Source organism: Eleutherodactylus coqui, chromosome 2 (assembly GCF_035609145.1).
Source record: "Eleutherodactylus coqui strain aEleCoq1 chromosome 2, aEleCoq1.hap1, whole genome shotgun sequence".
In the NCBI taxonomy this organism is placed as follows: Eukaryota; Metazoa; Chordata; class Amphibia; order Anura; family Eleutherodactylidae; genus Eleutherodactylus; species Eleutherodactylus coqui.
The window spans coordinates 49,823,156-49,841,930 of record NC_089838.1 but is presented as its reverse complement, the minus strand read 5'-3'; the positions used below and the strand labels follow the sequence as shown (position 1 = coordinate 49,841,930).

Here is an 18,775-nt window from a genome sequence, read left to right as displayed (position 1 = left end):
GCTATTGCTTTAGCGGCATTATTCTTGATGCACGGTGACAGGCCGGGACTTAATAGAGCCCGCTGGGTGGTGGCTGGATCAGTTGTACCGCGTCCATGTTATAGGGATTGCCCAGAAGTGATCTTAAACGTTTTCTTCTAAACCCTGCGCCACCATTGTCCATAGGGTTGTGTGTGGTATTGCAGCTCACTTCAATGGAGCAGAGCTGCAATACCAGATGCAACCCATGGACAAGGGTGGCGCTGTGTTAGAAAAGCATGGCTACTTTCTTTCAATCGTTGGCAGATCCCTATTGCTGGCAGAACTGGCACAGATGTGATCAGAGCCAGAGACTTCTTACAGCTGAGGTTTTGTTACTGTTGTGCTCCGTCTGTGAGCTAGTAGTACAGGGAAGGTCAGATGTGATCAGAGCCAGAGACTTCTTACAGCTGAGGTTTTGTTACTGTTGTGCTCCGTCTGTGAGCTAGTAGTACAGGGAAGGTCTGGGCTGCCAGCGGCTCGTTCACATCAGCATTTCCGGTTCCATTCAGAATGTCTTGATCAGATATCCAGTAGACGAAATGGCGCTACAGGCCGCACTGCCTCATCCTGGCAAAATGTCCGTCGGAAGCCAAATGGACGCCATTGTAGTCAGTGAGGTCCGTCTGGGTCCTTTGCAAAAAGTGATGCGTACGCAGGTTTCCTGCACATTCAAGGTGTATTCGTGCCGGCCCACTCACTCACTCCAATGGCCCACTGCATCACTCACTCCAATGGCCCACTGCAGTGCATGATGCATGCCACACCTTGTTTCACGTGATCAAATCTATTGAAATCAATGGGTTCTATTCACTGCATAATACGTGTAAAGTGGTGTTTAGCTTGCAGAGGGTTGTCTAGACTGGATACAACTGTAACAAATCCTCAGCTGTGAGAAGTATTCAATTTGGATAAGTTTTCAGCTTCTGCATAACCCAACTCGCTAACAGCAAGCAGAGCTCTTGAAAGGCTGCAAGCTCCTGCTATCTGGCAGCAGATAAAAACTGATCTCTAACTCATGACTCTGTCTGTTGCAAAACTACAACTCCCAGCATGCCCTTACAGCAGCAGAGTGGGAGTTGTAGTCTTCTGTATCTTGCGCTGACTGACTAGTGACATTAAGGGCATACGTGTGCGGTGTAATACACAGGGAATGGAACGCACTGATTTTGATTAGCTCATCAATGGCTGTGAATTTCTGGTCACGTGAAAATGTATACGTAGGTCATAGAAGTGAATGGGCAGCGCAAATGTACAGGTAACCTGCGTATTAAGTCAATGACCCTTCTGTGCATCTTATTATTTTTGTGCAAATCTGCTGCATATTGATGTGAATGAGCCCTCACTCCTTCCTGCAGGCTAATCCTCCATGATGGTCCAGCTCTCGCCCTCCAGTCCTGGGAGTCCGGATAGTGCTGGTCAGTTGTCCAACCACATGGGAGACCCTAAGCACTCATCCGATCGGGGTCTCAGTTCGCTGCAGTCCTCGCTGTCTACAGCGACTCCGCTGCAGGTTTATGAGACGTATATAGAGAACGGCTTCATCAGCCTGAAACACAAGATTCGCAACATCGAGAAAAAGAAGGTAGGGGCCGAAAATCTGACGGATGCTGCGATCCACTCCAGTTATGGGAGGGAGGCTCATTGCAAGGAGTGTATTGTGAGACATGAATGGGTTAATCCAAAATGGCAGGATCAAGCAATCTGGATGCTGGTCTGAAAGCAACCAGAGCAGCTTTCATGCCTTCTGTCACATTAATGGGTCTGACAGTCACAAACTGGTGTTGTATGGCCCCTGGGGGGGCAGACCATAGGGGTGACTTATTTCCAGCTCCCTGAATCTGGCACTCATGCAAGATGAAGCCCAAATCCCACTCTGCATGGCCTAGCACACCTCACGGCCACCATCATTGACCATGTGGAACAGCCAACACACCATTTACACAACTTGGGATTATGGATTTACTTTTTAGAGTCAAAGGACAACTAATAAAGTTTAAAGCTTTATTCTAAAATGGGTTATCAGTGTTTGGGTAAAAATATACAAAAGAACGTATTTATAGAAGGGTCAGGAGCTACAAATACACAACAGTATGAAAGCAAAGCATAAAGTCTGAAGTTTCACATAGTCCTGGGGTGTGGCGCATGTGGAAAGGTGCACAGCCTGGGTCTGACAATGGAGGGGTTGCCCTCTAGTCTTAAACTCCCTCTGGGTCCTACCTCCACAGTCCTTCTCTTGACATCACGTAGGCTTACTGAGTATATGCCCTCCAATAGGGGAGCTATGGTATTGCCTACCCATGGTTACCAAACACTATCTGCAACAGATTGGTTTAGCAGGTTTGTGATTCCATGGATTTTGGGGGTCACACAGAGACTATGGTGAATGAACTGCATCTGTGGAACTCGTTGTTTTGAAACTATAACTGCTGTTGAGCTGGGACCTTCAAATGACCCATAATCCCTATTCACTTTATTTGTCCCATCTCAGTGGAGGGAACTTGCAGTCAGCAAGTCTGGAGGATGTGTATTGGAGGGGCTAGAAACAATGTGATCTCCTGCAAATAGTGTGTTTTTTTGTTTGTTTTTTTGTTTTGTTTTAGGGCTTCTTTGGTCCTAGAACCACTAGATGGGATCAAAGACCCTTCCAGTATAGGTTTGAAAGTCAGTAAAATGAATATGGATGAGTTCTGCTAGGCAGGAAATGTACCTAACATCTGCTCAGATCAACTCAAATTACCCAGACCAAAACCGTGGCAGATTTACACACAAAGATGGGTGACTATCTACCAGTATGATTTTGTCACACCTTCAAATGCTCTAGAAAAATGAGATGCTCTGAGCTAGAGGGTTAGTCTAACTAAGGTAGTCTGAGGGCTGTTCTGGGGAGGGAAAATCTGTCTGTGGGAGGTGAACATCATAAATCTCACTGTTTGGTTATATAGAATATATTGCTTATTTTTCAGGTCAAACTAGAAGATTACAAAGAACGTATAAAAAATGGTGAAGAGCTGAATCCTGACCAGCTGGTGCGTAGCCTGGCCTTCAGATTTACTGTTTTCTGTACATGACTGCTATGCTGTTTCCATGGTAACAGACTACAAACAAACCTGATTTCGTCTGATCATGCAGTCGCATTACTGTCTGTCCTACCGAATGTCTTTACGGCATGTTCAACCAACTTCCTACTTTCATCTGTTTTTTTTATGTCACGGCTTGCTGGGAGTTGTAGTCTCACAACAGTCAGTTCAGGTTGTTATCCACTATCTTGAAGGAAATTTTTGTGCCTTTGCTTCTCTTGCAGGAGGCAGTTGACAAGTACGATGAGGTCCTTCATAATCTGGATTTTGCCAAAGAACTTCAAAAAGTGTTCACAGCTCTCAGCCAAGATGTAAGTTTAATGTGAGAACTTAAAGAAAGGGTGGTGGAGACTTGACTGCTGAGCAGTACCTCACAACCACCACTCTTCACGGGATTGTCCTGTGAAACTAGTGCAAAGTAGGTGGTTTGTGTAATGCTCTAACTGTGACTTGTTCGTTCAACTCTGCCCAGTGTCCTCAAGTAAGAGTAAGTAGGAACACTCATAACCCAATCCTGACACAGCTGGGGTTTTGTTGCAATGTATCAGGGCTCAGGTTTCTTTAGACTCATCCGTTATAAGGAATCCTCCATTGCTGAATGCTGACTGTTGGCTTGGCCTGTTCCTCAGTTAATAAAGGCTCAGAAGAAGGCCTTCAGGCGTGAGCAAATCCAGAGGGTCGAGGAGGAGAAGAAGCGGCTGTGCATGGTGCTGGAGATCCAGTACTTGTTACAGTCCTTCTCGGAGAATCACGTGCGGCAAGACTTCAAGAATGGAGCAAATGGGGCCATGTACATCACCTCCAAGGAGCTGGACTCTCTGTCAAAGTTTTCCAAACTCGTCTGTCACAAGAGGTTTAAACACATGAGGTGAGATGGTAAAAAAATCTGTACAGTGGCTGAATAGTGAGTGCAGCTCTGGAGGATAATACAAAATTAGTTCAGGAAAAGTAATGCATGTACAGTTAATCCACCAACAGAATAGTGAGTGTAGCTCTGGAGGATAATACAAAATTAGTTCAGAATAAGTAAGGCATGTACAGTTATACCACCAGCAGAATAGTGAGTGTAGCTCTGGAGTACAAGTTACATCCTAGATTTAACCACCATGTACATTACTCAAAATATATGTAAATTGTTGAAAGGAACTCTCTTTAAATGTGTCATATTGTCAACTTGACTTCTATTCAGCATATCTAGTTTTGGCAAAGCTGGCTGACCGTATTCTCCATGACCACCCATAAAGGAACATCACACAGCTTTTACAGACTCCCAATTGGGAAGTGACTACTTGTGCAGTTCTTTTGAGGAGCAGCAGATCTGCTTTTCAGGTTTCTAGGTCCACTTTAACATCAATATTGGTCGTAGCCCAGCTTTCCCCAGGAACTCTTGACTTAAGGTCTTGCTGGAATTTCCATCTTGGATGACCTTCTCTTATCCTACAGTCTTGAAGATGAGATGGATCAGCTATCAATCTACCTTTGGAACTTGCTGGAGGGCAATGAGAAGACGGTGGCTGGAACCAACTGTGAGTAGTCCTAGAATTGGCTCAAGGGAGACCAACCCCATAGGGTGCCATAACACAGGCAAGGGCAATTCTGTATCACAATTACTGAGAAAGCAGCGTGATGTAGGTCAGATTTTTCTCGGCCCAACATGGCACTTAACTGTGTAAATGTACCCTCATACTATCACAATGGCAGATGAGCAACTTGGATTTCATACTGAGTAAAGAATAGTTAACAGGGCAACTTTAAGACCTTGGTTCCATGTGAATCCATGACTTGTAAAGCTTGACTAGCTGTTGCAGCTTTCCATTTGGCCTTGCATACTCATGAGCTAATCTGTGTATATGTAGACAAGTACCTGAAGGATCTGGTGGCCAGAATGCTGGATTGTGGGTATTTTGAAAATGTCCCTGATCCTCCACTACCTGAGAAACCGGAAGTCTTATTGAAAGAACCTCCAAAGAACGAAACCATCAAATTGGCTGACACAGGCAAGTGGAGATCTGCTATAATATCAATAAGAATAGCGTAGAGCATGGAGGAGCGAGCAGAAGTCTGAGCCTCACAGGTAGTCCAGACCACCTCAGACTTCAGTATGCACTGCACCTGAGCTGCAGTCATTGAACTTTGTTGTAGCCTGTTGGCTGCCTTAGGACCTAATGGATATGAACTGCCATAACTTTTTTTTATTTTTTCCCCCTTCAGAGTCCTTTGTGGAACATGTGAAACTGGAAACTCCTCCTCCTTCTAGAGAGGTAATGGTGAGATGGTAGGAGCTAGAGGTTGTACATATTGGTCTGGGCATTGTATTGCTATATCATTTCATGTAATTGGAGGGGGGGGGGGCACAATCTGAACTTTCATGGGGTCCACTAGTGTCTTGGAATAATGGCCTCTCCAGTCTGTTACCACAACTAATGTCACTTGTCTTCTAGCTTCCCATTAGACCTCGTGTACCAAACATCGAGCAGCAGATACCCAAAGCTACAGAAGTGCCAAGCCTGGTGCAAGTTAAATACCTTAAGCCAGAAGTAATAAAACCCTGGCCAGTGGCTGCTAACATGAAGCTACAAGAGCCACCAAAAAGGTGGCAATCTCCACCATCCCTGACACCACTGACCAAGCCCTGGGAGGCTACAAGTGTCCCTCAGCCTGCTACTCCTCTACCAACAAAATGTGACCTGGCATCACCGAAGGAGGTAACTGCCCAGTCCTGGCTGGTGGGGCATGCTAGAATTGGTACAGCTTCCTGGTCACATGCCTTGACATCGGTACCTGAATAAATGACTGCATTTGAGTAGATAAACTATAATTCAAGGGGGAATGCTAACCAAAATATAAAGGTTGTCCAAAAAGACTTGGTGTAATCACAAGGGAAGGTTCACATGTCAGTAGGATAACTTACTAATTATGTACGTTCTGCCCATTAGCTGGACGTACAACTTGAAATTAACTGAACACTCGTTGTATAAAAACGATCATTGGCTCAGTGGGTTACTCGGACCACTCCAGCTGCCTGCAGTCTTCAGTGCAACTCAGCACCTGTGAATAAATTCTACATCTTTCACAGGCCCGTGAATCTGCTAATGTCAGTTGTCAGACCAGGATCAGCACTTGGGCAGACACTCAAGTCTGACCACAATGGGTCAAGCTCCTTCATGCATGTGCTGTTCCTAATGTGACCTCTGGGATATTGGTCAATGGATGCTGTAGGTGTTGCTGTTCAAGATTGGCGAGGAGTCATTCACTTTGCATTGGGGACCAGGATCTTCTAGTTGTGGTATATTAATGTTTTATATCTTGTTATAGAGACGTGAGCGGACCCCAAAACTTCAAGAAGTAAAAGCAGTAACCCCACTTAAGGTTGGTGTCAGTTGGCCTTTTCTGCCTTCAGTCCTTAGGTACAAACCCCAGGCATCAGTATGCTAGAGCTCTAAGGGCAGATTGCCCCAACCGTGCTGTTGAACAGCGATCAGCTGATAAACTTGGATTGAATGGTAGAGTTGGAAGGGACCTCCCTCCAGGGTCATCTGGTCCAACCTGCTGCTCAATGCAGGATTCACTAATTCATCCCGGACAGATGTCTGTCCAGCTTCTAAAGAATTCCATTGAAAGAAACTCCCCGTTTCCCATGGTAACATGTTCCACTCATTGATCCCCCTCACTGTCTTGTATCTAATCTGTCTCGTCTTTCAGTTTCATCCCATTGCTTCTAGTCTTTCCTTGTGCAGATGAATATAGGGCTGATCCCTCTGCACTGACAGCCCTTCAGATCCTTTAACCGTTCTTCATAGGACATGATTTGCAAACCGCTCACCATCTTGGTAACGCTTCTCTGAACTTGCTCCAGTATGTCAATTTTTTTTTTTTTTAAATCGGGGTGCCCAGAACTGGACACAGTATTCCAGATGAGGTCTGACTAAGGAAGAATAGAGGGGGATAATTACCTCATGTGATCTAGGCTCTATGCTTCTCTTAATACATCCCAGAATTGTTTGCCTTCATTGCTGCTGCATCACACTGACTCATGTTCCGTTTGTGATCTATTAGTATACCCAAGATCTATTAGTATACCCCCCCCCCCCCCCCCCCGTTCGGCGCGAGACAAACCCGATGCATGTTATAAAAAAAAAAGAAAAACGTCCAGTACTTACCCGAATCCCCGCGCTCCGGCGACTTCTTACTTACTTTAGTAAGATGGCCGCCGGGATCCCATGGTGCACCGTGGGCTCTGTGCGCTCCATTGCCGATTCCAGCCTCCTGATTGGCTGGAATCGGCACACGTGACGGGGCAGAGCTACAAGGAGCAGCTCTCCGGCACGAGCGGCCCCATTCGGAAGGGAGAAGACCGGACTGCGCAAGCGCGTCTAATCGGGCGATTAGGCGCTGAAATTAGACGTCACCATGGAGACGGGGACGCTAGCAACGGAACAGGTAAGTGAATAACTTCTGTATGGCTCATAATTAATGCACAATGTACATTACAAAGTGCATTAATATGGCCATACAGAAGTGTATAACCCCACTTGCTTTCGCGGGACAACCCCTTTAAGTCTAGTTCAACAGCTGATCAGTTTACCTGAACCTGGATCAACAGCATAGTTGGTGCAACCCACCCTAAAAGAAAAAAAGCTTAATTTCTTATTGCTTTACCTACAAAATGTTCCTCTATCATCAGGATCCTAAGATGTCTCCTGCTCCAAGTGTACAGGTTACACTGAAGAAGAGAGAAGTTCCTGCACCCATCTGTATCAGTCCCCCATCACCAGCTGTGAGCAGTCCTCAGGTTGGTCATGTGATGTGGCATCAGGGGGGTTATATTATACTAATGGGTGGAATGGAGTATGAAGGACAGACCTAAAGTCTGCCTACATCCTTCCATGAATGATGCTATTGGACCACTGCTTAAAGGAACCTTTTTAGGTCGGGGGTGTCAACTTTTTCACCAAGGGCTATGTCCTCATGGCTGCCTTCAAAGGGCTGCTTATAAGGGCTCATTCACATGGCTGTAGTTGCACTTTTTACGCATGTAATACAGCTTAATCTCTACTGACTTCCATTGGGGTATTCAACTATCCATTTTTCACATGTATATCTTGCGATGTGAAAACTGCATCCTATTTTGGTACGTATTGCGTAATAACCCATTTGATAAGGTTACATAAATGGAGCTTCCTACCTCTAAGGGTGGATCGGCAGAGCTGTGCTACCACCTGTGAGTTGAGCAGTGGTGTGAAGGTGCGCACTGGAGCTCAGAATCCAAGATGGTCCTTCTGCATTTGGACATCCATCACCAGCTACAAAATGACACTGGGGCTAGATTTTGCCCACAGGCCTTGAGTTTGACACATTTTAGGCAAAAGATATGGTGTTGTGTAGAGCTCAGGCCTTGCATTATACAAAGCCATGGACTACTTGCCTGCAGGAGTACAACATGATATTTCTCTTCTAGCCACAGCGTGTGGCACCTCAATCGGCAGACGAGTTCTCCTTTACACCAGTTCTTCCAAAGGATCCAGAACTGCGGAAACAAAAGCTGGAAGATCTCATTGATCAGATCAAGGGAACATACAACTTCATGCAGGTAAGGCGAGCTGGGAGATCTGACGGCCTAGTCCTTTGGAAGTAGTAGAGACAAGGTAACCTGCAGTTGGGGTTTCAACAAAACTATTCCTCTAGGACTCCATGTTGGATTTTGAATTTCCATCTCCAAAAGCAGTCTCACCAAGACTACTGATAGGTCAGTGATGCTAAAACCAACACTTGGAGGTGTACTTGCAATCACATGGGTGCAGGGAGCTTTTTGTAGTCACTCAGTGCACTGACAAACTTTACGTTCAGCCTGAATGGCTAACCGGGAATTTAAACCTGTATTCTACAGCAAATGGGTAATGGCAAGTACTACCAGTATTCTGTTAGCGTAAGCATTGGCTGCCTTGAGTTCCTGTATTGCCACTTTCTCTAGTTCATTGACAATAGTTATAATGAGCATGTGATGTATACCTGCTATTCTGTCGCTGTTCCTTTTAGCCCCAGCAGTGCCACCTGAGGACATGAAGAGCCCAAAGGAAACAACCGTGCCAGCTGAAAAGGTAATAGTTGTTATGGTAGCATGGCTGAACCATAACTCATGTCCATTCTTCTTGGGCTCAATGTGGAGCTATATGGCAGGTCTCACCTGGGGGTTCTAACAACTTGGTGTAATTGGTGGTTTACTAAATGCCATCCTCTCTAGGCCTACACCCCAGTGGAACCAGTAATTGATCCAGTCTCTCCCACTTCATCAGAACCAGACTCTCCAACACCTGCAAGCTCACCTGTAATCGTAAGGCTGGAATGTCAGCTAAAAGCTAAATGTATACTTAGTCGGTGAAGGAAAGTGTTCCTGGAGGTGTGGCTTGAGTTTCCTATATCTTGTATGGCAGGTTCCAGTCTCACCAGCCCATAAGGTGGAGGCAAAGACTCCAGAGCAGGTCTATAGTCCAAACACTCAACTACCTGAGGCTCTTCCAGAGAGAAGTCCGGTGAGTCGCTTGCTTTAGCAGTGGATACCCATGTATTACAACTAAAATCAAAGGCCTTGGCGCAAGACTAGTCAAGCAGAGTACCTTAGCTTGTGGTCCAGATGAGCTGTCCTTGGTTAGGGGTCCTAGTTGGGTCACAAAATTGAACATGGTATGACCTTAAAGGGTTTGGCCCCTTCAAACTATTAATAGCCTGTCCTCTTAGGATAGGTCCTCAGTAGTGGTCTGCCACAGGACCCCAGCTGGTCAATTGTCTGGCTACTGCTCATGCACTGAGCTGATTTTCTCCAGAAATCCGATGGCTACATTTCCACTACAGAGGTCAGGCTTGGTGTTGCAGGCATTCACTTCAATGGGAATTTAGCCTGCAATACTAAGCCTGGCCACTGCAGTGGTAATAGAGCAGTCTGCTTACTACCAATGTGTGCAAGTCACAACACGCAGTTCTGACTGGCCAGTGCTGCTCATGTGGGTGGCATTGGTCAATCAAAGCCGGTGTGGTGGTGTAATCTAACACATACTAATGCAGTGTACATCAGGTAGTTGGAGAACCCGTTCCATCTTTACTTGTCCAGGACCGGAGGGTTTCTTTAAAGTCGTCCAAGTTGTGTACATGTTGACTGTATAAGCTTCCTACATCATTCCAGACTCCTGTGCCTCTGCAAACTGAGCAGCTCCAGTCTCCTAAGACTCCAACCAAAGTTCCACTCTTGCCACTGAAACGGGAAGGGACCCCACTGTCTAGCAGAAGCCCCTCAGTCTCCTCCCACACGTCTCCTTTCCAAGGAATGCAGGTGGTAAGTCTTAGAGGTGGCATGAGGGTCTGGTATTGCCAGTCACTACTGCCCAATCCTGGTTACAAGTATTAAAGGGTTTTTTGGAACTGAGACTGATAACCTATCCTCTGACAGCCAGTGGTCAGTGATGTCTTGAAGAGGTCATGGTAATCATGTGAACACTGTTGTCGCTTGTTAGGCCTGTGTCATGTTCATAGGTCACATGATCTGAGAGTAGCTCATTCCCATATAAGTAAATGGGATTGAGATGCAATACTAAGCAGTCACTATGCAACGTATGGCACTGTCTTGTATGCAGCGAAGTGACGGCAGTGCCCACCTGACTTCAGCCGATCGTCAAGGGTTCTGAGCAACAACCCCGATCCAATATTGATGCCCTAGCCTTAGGGCAATAGTTAAGTCCCAGATACTGCTTTAGTGTTTTAGTAGTTGTATCTTTAGGACAGACCACTGATTAACTCCACCCCCCACCCCACCCCTTCCACTTTTTTTTTTTCCCAAAGTAGTACTTGCTGCTACTAGGAGGTGCCATACATTGCCCACTTAGGTCTATAGAAGTGTGCATCCATAACTTTTTACCCACTTTCTTACCACCATCTGGTGAGATCAGGCTAACTTAACCCCTTCTACTGGAGAAGCTAGTCTTGCATGTGCCTTTTTTACCCTTTTTAGGTATTTAAAGTGAATTCTCCACTGCCGACTCATAAAGAGATAGAAGTTAAAGCTCCACCATATACCTCAGAATACCAGCAGACCTACAGTACAGCAAGTACCCAGACCCTTCCTCACAGCTTACTGGCACTAAATGGTGCAGAACCGCACGCGCTCATACAGGAGCTTCCTGTGGGTAAGTCAAATTATTGTAGCTGAGGGAGTCTGGAGGAACAATACCCAGCCCCCTACTACTGCCGTAAGACAAATGCTACATTTTTCTATCTTAGGCAGTTCCTTTCCTTCTGGGATGCCTCCAGTGAGCAGTGGAAACATACCATGTTATACCTCCACCCCCAACCTCATGCCTCGTATTCCCCAACCATGCATGAGTGCCCGAGGTGGAATCATAAGAGGATCCAGCCGTGGAGCCCGGGTAATGACTAACAGCTATCGCTGCCCGACAAGCTTTAAAGGCAAGTAAGAACTTTTTTGTATCGCACTGGTTACTGTTAGGCCTTGTTTACACTAGCCCAGTTCACTAGAGCCAATAACTGGAGTCAGTACTTGACTTTCCCTCAGTGCCAGTTAACTGACTAATGTAAAATACAAGGTCAAAAAACCTAACTGACCCTTTGTTCTGCTGCTATTCCAATCACCTACACTGTTCAGTACACTTTCCTACACAGGGAAAATGCAAGTCAAGTGCACGGTGGGTGGAAAGGGTGAGGGCACTAGCAACTACTGCTTTACCCAACTCAGTGCTGGTCTGGTCACTTGAACAGTGTGCTCATGCCAGTCAAGTGGACATGCTTTTACTAACTTGCCAATACAAACTAGGCCATAAAGACCCCCATCTAGTTGCACTTTTTGGCCTGCAGAGCTGCTACTGTTAATAGTATAGATTCCACTAGTTGATGATCATTCAACAAGAATATTGGCCCCTGCGGACAACTTTTAGTTGCTGCCGATTAGATGGTCCTGATGGGAAGGGGTCACTTGCTGACCTCCCATCAGCACGGTGCAACAAATCTGTATTTGTCTGACCAGGAGATGGTTTTCTGCTGCACGATGGTACAGGTTTTGTGGGGGGGGGGGGGGTTTTGCCCACTGAAGTCCTTGTTTCTCTCAAACACAATGGCACTAGAACTGGTTGTCTTCTGTTGGACTATTGATTCTAAAGAACAGCAAGTTGTGTATTCCCACATTAGCTTGAGCACCAGTGTTGTGTTCAGCTAATTGTGCAGTGCCTGTTGGTCAGATTCCTGACATCCTCCTCTGACTCTTTGCAGCAATAAACTTTCACCCACAGGATTGTCTCTCGCTAGACTTCTTTCTTGATTGTCATTTTCAGTGTACATGAAAACCTCACACTAGTCAGCCAGGGTCTCACTGCAGTGTAACACCAATGACTGGGCCTCGTTGGAAGTCACTCAGATAACTAGCTTCTCATCTAATGTGGATTCACACAAACTGATCCACGGAAACACTTGTCACGTGACTTTATGCTGCACTCTGGGGTCACGGTGACTTCCATACATAAGCATCAATTGTGAGATGAGCGGGGGCTCTAACAATAGGGCCATTTAGTGTGTGTATTATGACCTCCTCCTGCTAACATAAATAAGTATAATAACACATGCAACTTTTTGTTTTTCTTCTCTTCAGCACCTGAGACCTATAGAGCACCCCAATGTCCACCCAATGGAGGCTACGGACATGCACCCTGCCCTGGGCGAGATTTCCCTGTTGCCCAGTACTTACCACGGGTAAGACTAGCTGCACATAGGAATGCTTTGTTTGTTTTTGTCTTTTTTTTTTCCCCAACCCCTTCAACTATCTCCAGAAGACAGTGAGGCCAGTAGAAGCCCTATAGACATTTGGGGAAGAGGGTTACTAACACTTCATCCATTTGGGTTTGTGCTAGCTAGAGTTCTAGTAACCTATGAGTCAGTGCCAGTGTACACCAAAATTTGTTGATGCATCAAGGACTTGGTTACTCAATGCTGTATCTTTTAATTCTTTAGGATGCAAATTCCCACTTTCTCCATAAGAGAGGATCTGTCACTTCAGCTGGCCGCTGCACTTCAAGAAGTGAGTACTGCAGTCTGGAAGCCGTTCCTCGTGTCATTGGGGCTAAAAGTCCTAATAAACTCGTTTCTTCTGCAGGTTGGAATGATTCATCGCAGCTTGGGAGCCCAGAGATGGAGGAAAGCTTCAACAGTACAGACTCTGGACAGGGGGAGTCACGCAGCATGACACCAGTTGATATGACCATGAACAGCCAAGCAGCCACCATTCTGCCAGTCCATGTCTACCCTCTTCCTCAGCAGATGAGGGTAGCATTTTCCACAGCCAGAACATCTAACTTTGCTCCTGGCACACTAGATCAACCAATTGTGTTTGACCTCTTGCTCAACAATCTGGGGGATACCTTTGACTTCCAAGTTGGGCGTTTCATCTGCCCAGTGAACGGCACCTATGTGTTCATATTCCACATGCTGAAGTTGGCTGTGAATGTTCCTCTGTATGTGAACCTGATGAAGAATGATGAGGTGATGGTATCTGCCTATGCCAATGATGGTGCCCCTGACCATGAGACTGCCAGTAACCACGCTGTCCTGCAACTCTTCCAGGGTGACCAGATCTGGCTACGACTGCACAGAGGAGCCATTTATGGCAGCAGCTGGAAATACTCCACCTTCTCTGGGTACTTGCAGTATCAGGACTGACTAGATATGGCATTGCACTGAATCGTGCAATGGTTGATGGCTTGCGGTTGTTAGGAAAACTCCATGTAGTTAAAGGACAAGATTGGTTAAGAGACTTCATATCTGACCCTTGTGAGATCATTGACCATGCATGAAGCCAAATGGCCATTGTTCTCATAATCAAGTTAGATGTCATGGCCTTGTCACAAAATGCAGATTTTTGGTGTGTAGCAACTTTCTATTGGTGTTGGATGTCAGTGGTTTAATAAATATAATTGCAGTTCAGTTGTATGTCCTTCATTTTCCTTGGTCCCAGTGAGGCTGGTGGTATAACATTAATCATATTAGCAGTTCTTATTGCTTATCTGGGCTGTATGTGACCATCTCTGCCAGGGATTATGGGTGCCACCATCTCTGGGATTTTGGGGACTTTGGCCAATACCCACCAAGCAATATGCCATAGGTGGTTCATGGTGGGGGAACCATTACCCTGTCTGCCATCTTGCAGATTAAGAGTAGGCTGATACACATGTACTCCCTTATGCCTGATAAACCCTGTTGTGCTGCTGTGTAGTATGTAAGGGAAATGTTTTATCTAACATTTAATTTGCTTTCTCTTGGACAAAACTACAAAAACGTTCCTGCCAGAGTTAGTATTTAACACCCCCTACCTCATGCATGTTATATAATGACTAACAGATCCATTAACCTTTTAACCCTTCATATAGTACAGTAAAGTCGTGGATGTTTGGAGTTTGTATGGAGTAGGATTGATTGTACTCAGTGATCCTGAATGGCATCCACGTAATGAGTTTGCAGAGTGCTGTTCGGTTACATTGGCAGTCAGGGGCCTTCTGAAGACTCCCAATGTAATATCCCATTACATCATACTGCAGGAGTACTCAAATGAAAAGTTCAAGTCTCCTATGGGGGACTAAAAGCATAAGTTTAGCACATGATTTGCAGACCCTTCACCATCCTGGTAGCTCTTCTCTGAACTTGCACCAGTTTGTCTTTTAAACTGTGGTGCCCAGAACTGGACACAGCATTTCAGATTAAGTCTGACTAAAGGCCCACTTACATCAGCCAATCGTTTGGCGAAAATCTCCATAGGGAGTGCTGATAGCATTGTTTCCCCCCTGGCAAACAAAGGATCTGAGCCCAGATAATGGCCTCGGGCTATTAACTGCATTCAGTGAAGGCTTCATTTACACACCTAATTGGTACTTAAGTAGCTGAGTAGCTATTTAATACTTTATGCAAAAGGATCGACTGTCGTTTGAGCGATCATCTGCTGGTGTAAAGGGTTTTTTTTTTGGGGGGGGGGGGGGGGGGAGGAGCAAATGTGCTCATGTAATGCCCTCCGTCTTCCCCCTGAGAAAGGAAGACTATTGGATTGTTCTCTGCCATCTCTTCTCTTCCCCCCCCCCCCCCCCCCCCACCCCCCTTCCTCCCTGAACCTACGTCCAATGGCTTCAGCTTTGTTATCTAAAGCCTTGCATTTGGAGTCATTTTAAATATTGTTTTGACTTAAAGACAAATGTATGTCAGTAGTACTGATGGAACAGGAGCTACAAGGGCTGTTCAGGGTAAATGAAGAGCGCAGGGTTAATCAAAAATTTCATCTGCCCTGATGGGGTTTATTTTGCCCTTGTACACCATCACCATGCTGCTGTGTTCAACACAAGGGAAAGCATAAATCAACATTTTCTCCCATACTCTGTAGCTATGGATTAGACAGTGGAGCTGGGGCAAGTTTGTGTTATTTAAGCGCTGCGGAATAAGTTGGCGCTATACAAATAAAGATTATTATTTTATTTCTCCCCCTCCTGAGAAAAATCCTAAAACGAGGAATTTAGGTGTTCCTAACAGTCTAGACACAAACTAATGTGCATAGTGTAAGATTAAGTAATAGAATAGAGGTTTATAGGGGGGTTGGTATGTAGTGGAGATGAGAACCTCCAATACCACCCATCCATAATATTCCCAAGCTACCCTTCAGAATAGCGTCGCAATAGAAGTCCAGTTAGACCCTAAATGCACATACTTGGACAATGGCTCCAATCACTTCAGCTTTTCTGTGTAGACCTGGAGGTAATCATCAGTCATCTTATTTGAGGGTAGGGAGCTAAGGGCAGCACTGCTGTTCTACCACAGATCTAGGTATGGTGGGATTGCAACACTAAACACACAAAGCTGCATGTAGCTTCCTTGGTGACACATGGACTTTATAGGACAGTCTATGTACACCTTTCTGTCCATGAGCTCCCATCCATTACAGCTGCCATGAGTGCACGCTCTTCCTGCTTGTACAGACAGTGGAGCAGTGTTTTCAGTATGGCTGACCAAGGAAATTTAGAGCACTATAACAACGTCACAACATGATTGCACTTGGACAGAACATTTAATGGCATATATAGATTGGGGATAAGTGTCTCGCTAGTAAACTCAGCTGATGTACTTGTTATGTGGCAGCCATATAATGCGATGTAGGCAATCAGGCTTTTCCTTTTTCGCTCCCTTTTGTGATACCTGTGGGGACAAAAGAATTGTTCAGAGGTTGGAGATTAAACAGAGGGGCACCTGAGCAGTAGATGGGAGAGATATAACTTGCTCCTTAAGATCATTACTTCTGTTGGTCAACCTGATTTGTCCAGGCTCTGCAGAGACTGAGATCATGTGGTCTCAGGCATATCGGTGAGGAGGGGCTGTATTCTGCACCACTCCTCGAGTAATCAAAACTATACACTGGTCAGTTCCACCCACACCCCACACCCCACACCACACACCACACACCCCACACCACATCAACCTTCCCTCCCCCCAGACCCATTCAGCAGAGGATTTTGAGTGCTATGGTTCCCTCCAAAGTGCACCTACAGACGTAGATTAGCAGCGGCAGAAAAGTCAGCGAGAAGATGATGGATACTCTTATCACGGTGGGGATATGGTTTTCTCAGTTATCGCCTGTAATATACAGATAAAAGAAATCTGTTCTCTAATGGTCAGTAATGCTTTTTCAAGACATCTTCATGCTGTCAGTGAATAGAATGTTTAAATTCAATTGTGATTTGGAAAGAAAAGCATCAAGTTATGTGTGTACAGTGATGGCAGCTCCACATTGCCATTGTAGATAAATGATAAGCTGCAGCCACCACCAGGGGGAGCTCATGCACAAAACTTGTATAATATACATTGAGCTCTCTAGTGGTGGCTGTGTATGTATAAATAAAATACGCATATAATGAGCTACCTCTAGTGCTGGCTGTGTAAATGTGTATGGAGTGAGTTCTCTACAGTGGTTGCTGTAGATTTGTATGCAGTGAGCCCTCTTAGTGCTAGTTCTATAAATCTGGGTGTAGTGAGCTCCCTTGAGTAGCGGCTGTCTAAATCTGGATGTAGTGAGCTCCCTCTTGTGGTGACTGCAGGCAGCCAGATTTGATATTTAACTGTCCGTGCAGCAGATTTGGAGCTCTGTATCAGAAAAACAAGGCTCCAATTGTTTTAACAGTATAATGAAGTTTTCGTCATAGAATTTGGGACCTAAAAATGACGACTGAACAATGCAGAAGTCGTGTAAAAGAATCTTCATAAATGAGAACCATCCTTTTATACCAAACTTGTGTCCACCTGTTCTTCTCAGACAACCACTTACCGTAATCTGTAGTGACCCACTGGTCCCTATATCTGCTTCTGTAGGGTTTGCGGTCTTCACCCCTGGCGATGGTTCCTAAAGAAGGAAGATTTACATATCTGATTAAATTTCCATCTTGAATCTTGTACTATTTGCACACTAGATGGCACAGTTAAGTGTTCCCTATATAGCACTTATGTGCACACAGAGTAACACTTGTTTATTTTCCTTATATACCTAACTAGCTGCTATACTCTGCTTCGACCAAGTTAATTTGGTCCAGGTGTTTATCTGTTCTCAGAGAAAACTTTATGAAGTGGTGGTTACATCAGAGGAACCGAGGAATAAAATCTGTATACACATAGAGGAGCATTAGATTCTCCTCAGACTGCACGGACTGATGTCCCTCTGCATAATGTGCCACCCCTCTCACTCTCCTTACTTTTTTCCCTTAAAAGTAATGCCCCTTTTTATTCAAATTTACCCCCAGGCTGGAGGTTGCAGCCACTTCTTAGCCTTAAAGGCATGCTCCATCCCTGCAGTCTATGGCCGCTTTCTTATGTGCTTTACAGCTTTTCAGTATTGCACTTAGAGGTCAGTTATATTCTCTTCAGTATATACACATACAGGTGAGGTAGATTCTCCTCGGTGTATATACACACAGAGGTCAGTTATATTCTCAGTATATACACATGAAGATGAGGCAGATTCTCCTCCTGTATACAAATTTCCCTAGGCATTATGGCTTCTGAGAAAAGAATGATCTCATGTATCGCAGATTTTCAGTTTTTCATGCTTAGAATTTAATATTGAAGCTGTGACCCCTTTTACTTTTGACAATTTAGGACATAAAGATTGGTCATGGCAAAGTTCACGTTTGTGTGGTACAGATGTGTTATTAGTTACGTTACATAGGGGGTCACTTACTTTTGCACTTAGAATGGAATATTAAAGTTGAGGCCCCTTTACTTTTCCTATTTAGGACCTAGACAATGGTTATGCCAAACTTCAAATTTGTACGACACCAAGAAGTTAGAGAATTAGATTAGGTACATAACATGGGGGGGTTACTTACTTTTGCACTTAGAATTGAATATTGTAGTTGCAACCCTTTACTTTTCCTATTTAGGATCTAAAGAATGGTTATGCCAAATTTCACATTTGTGTGGTACAGATGTTATTCGTTACATAGGGTAGGAGTCCCTTAGTTTTGCACTTTGAATTGAATATTAAAATTGTGACCCCCTTTACTTTTTCTTATTTAGGACCTTAAGAATGGTCGTGCCAAACTTCAAATTTGTATGACATTGGCAAGTTAGACAATTAGATTAAGGTAAATAAGATAGGCGCGGGG

At 45.0% G+C, this 18,775-nt stretch overlaps 1 protein-coding gene across 1 annotated transcript; it reads left to right on the top strand.

Annotated features, from left to right (window-relative positions):
• Positions 1-1,390: 1,390 nt before the first annotated feature.
• Positions 1,391-14,062, top strand: CAPRIN2 (caprin family member 2). Its single transcript, XM_066589252.1, has 20 exons — positions 1,391-1,603; positions 2,985-3,047; positions 3,323-3,409; positions 3,728-3,966; positions 4,542-4,624; positions 4,955-5,095; positions 5,310-5,365; positions 5,540-5,803; positions 6,414-6,467; positions 7,783-7,890; positions 8,557-8,688; positions 8,784-8,844; positions 9,135-9,196; positions 9,530-9,628; positions 10,276-10,425; positions 11,098-11,272; positions 11,367-11,552; positions 12,745-12,845; positions 13,104-13,170; positions 13,246-14,062. Exons 1-20 carry the CDS (start codon positions 1,391-1,393, stop codon positions 13,806-13,808), a joined length of 2,904 nt encoding a protein of 967 aa, XP_066445349.1. The 3' UTR covers positions 13,809-14,062.
• Positions 14,063-18,775: the final 4,713 nt, after the last annotated feature.

Excerpts from the sequence above, each read along its gene's own strand:
- CAPRIN2 (XM_066589252.1), top strand. The coding sequence starts at position 1,391 with ATGGTCCAGCTCTCGCCCTCCAGTCCTGGGAGTCCGGATAGTGCTGGT. Across the intron at positions 7,891-8,556 it reads CAGCTGTGAGCAGTCCTCAG|CCACAGCGTGTGGCACCTCA; the intron begins GTTGGTCATGTG and ends TTTCTCTTCTAG. Across the intron at positions 11,273-11,366 it reads CATACAGGAGCTTCCTGTGG|GCAGTTCCTTTCCTTCTGGG; the intron begins GTAAGTCAAATT and ends TTTCTATCTTAG.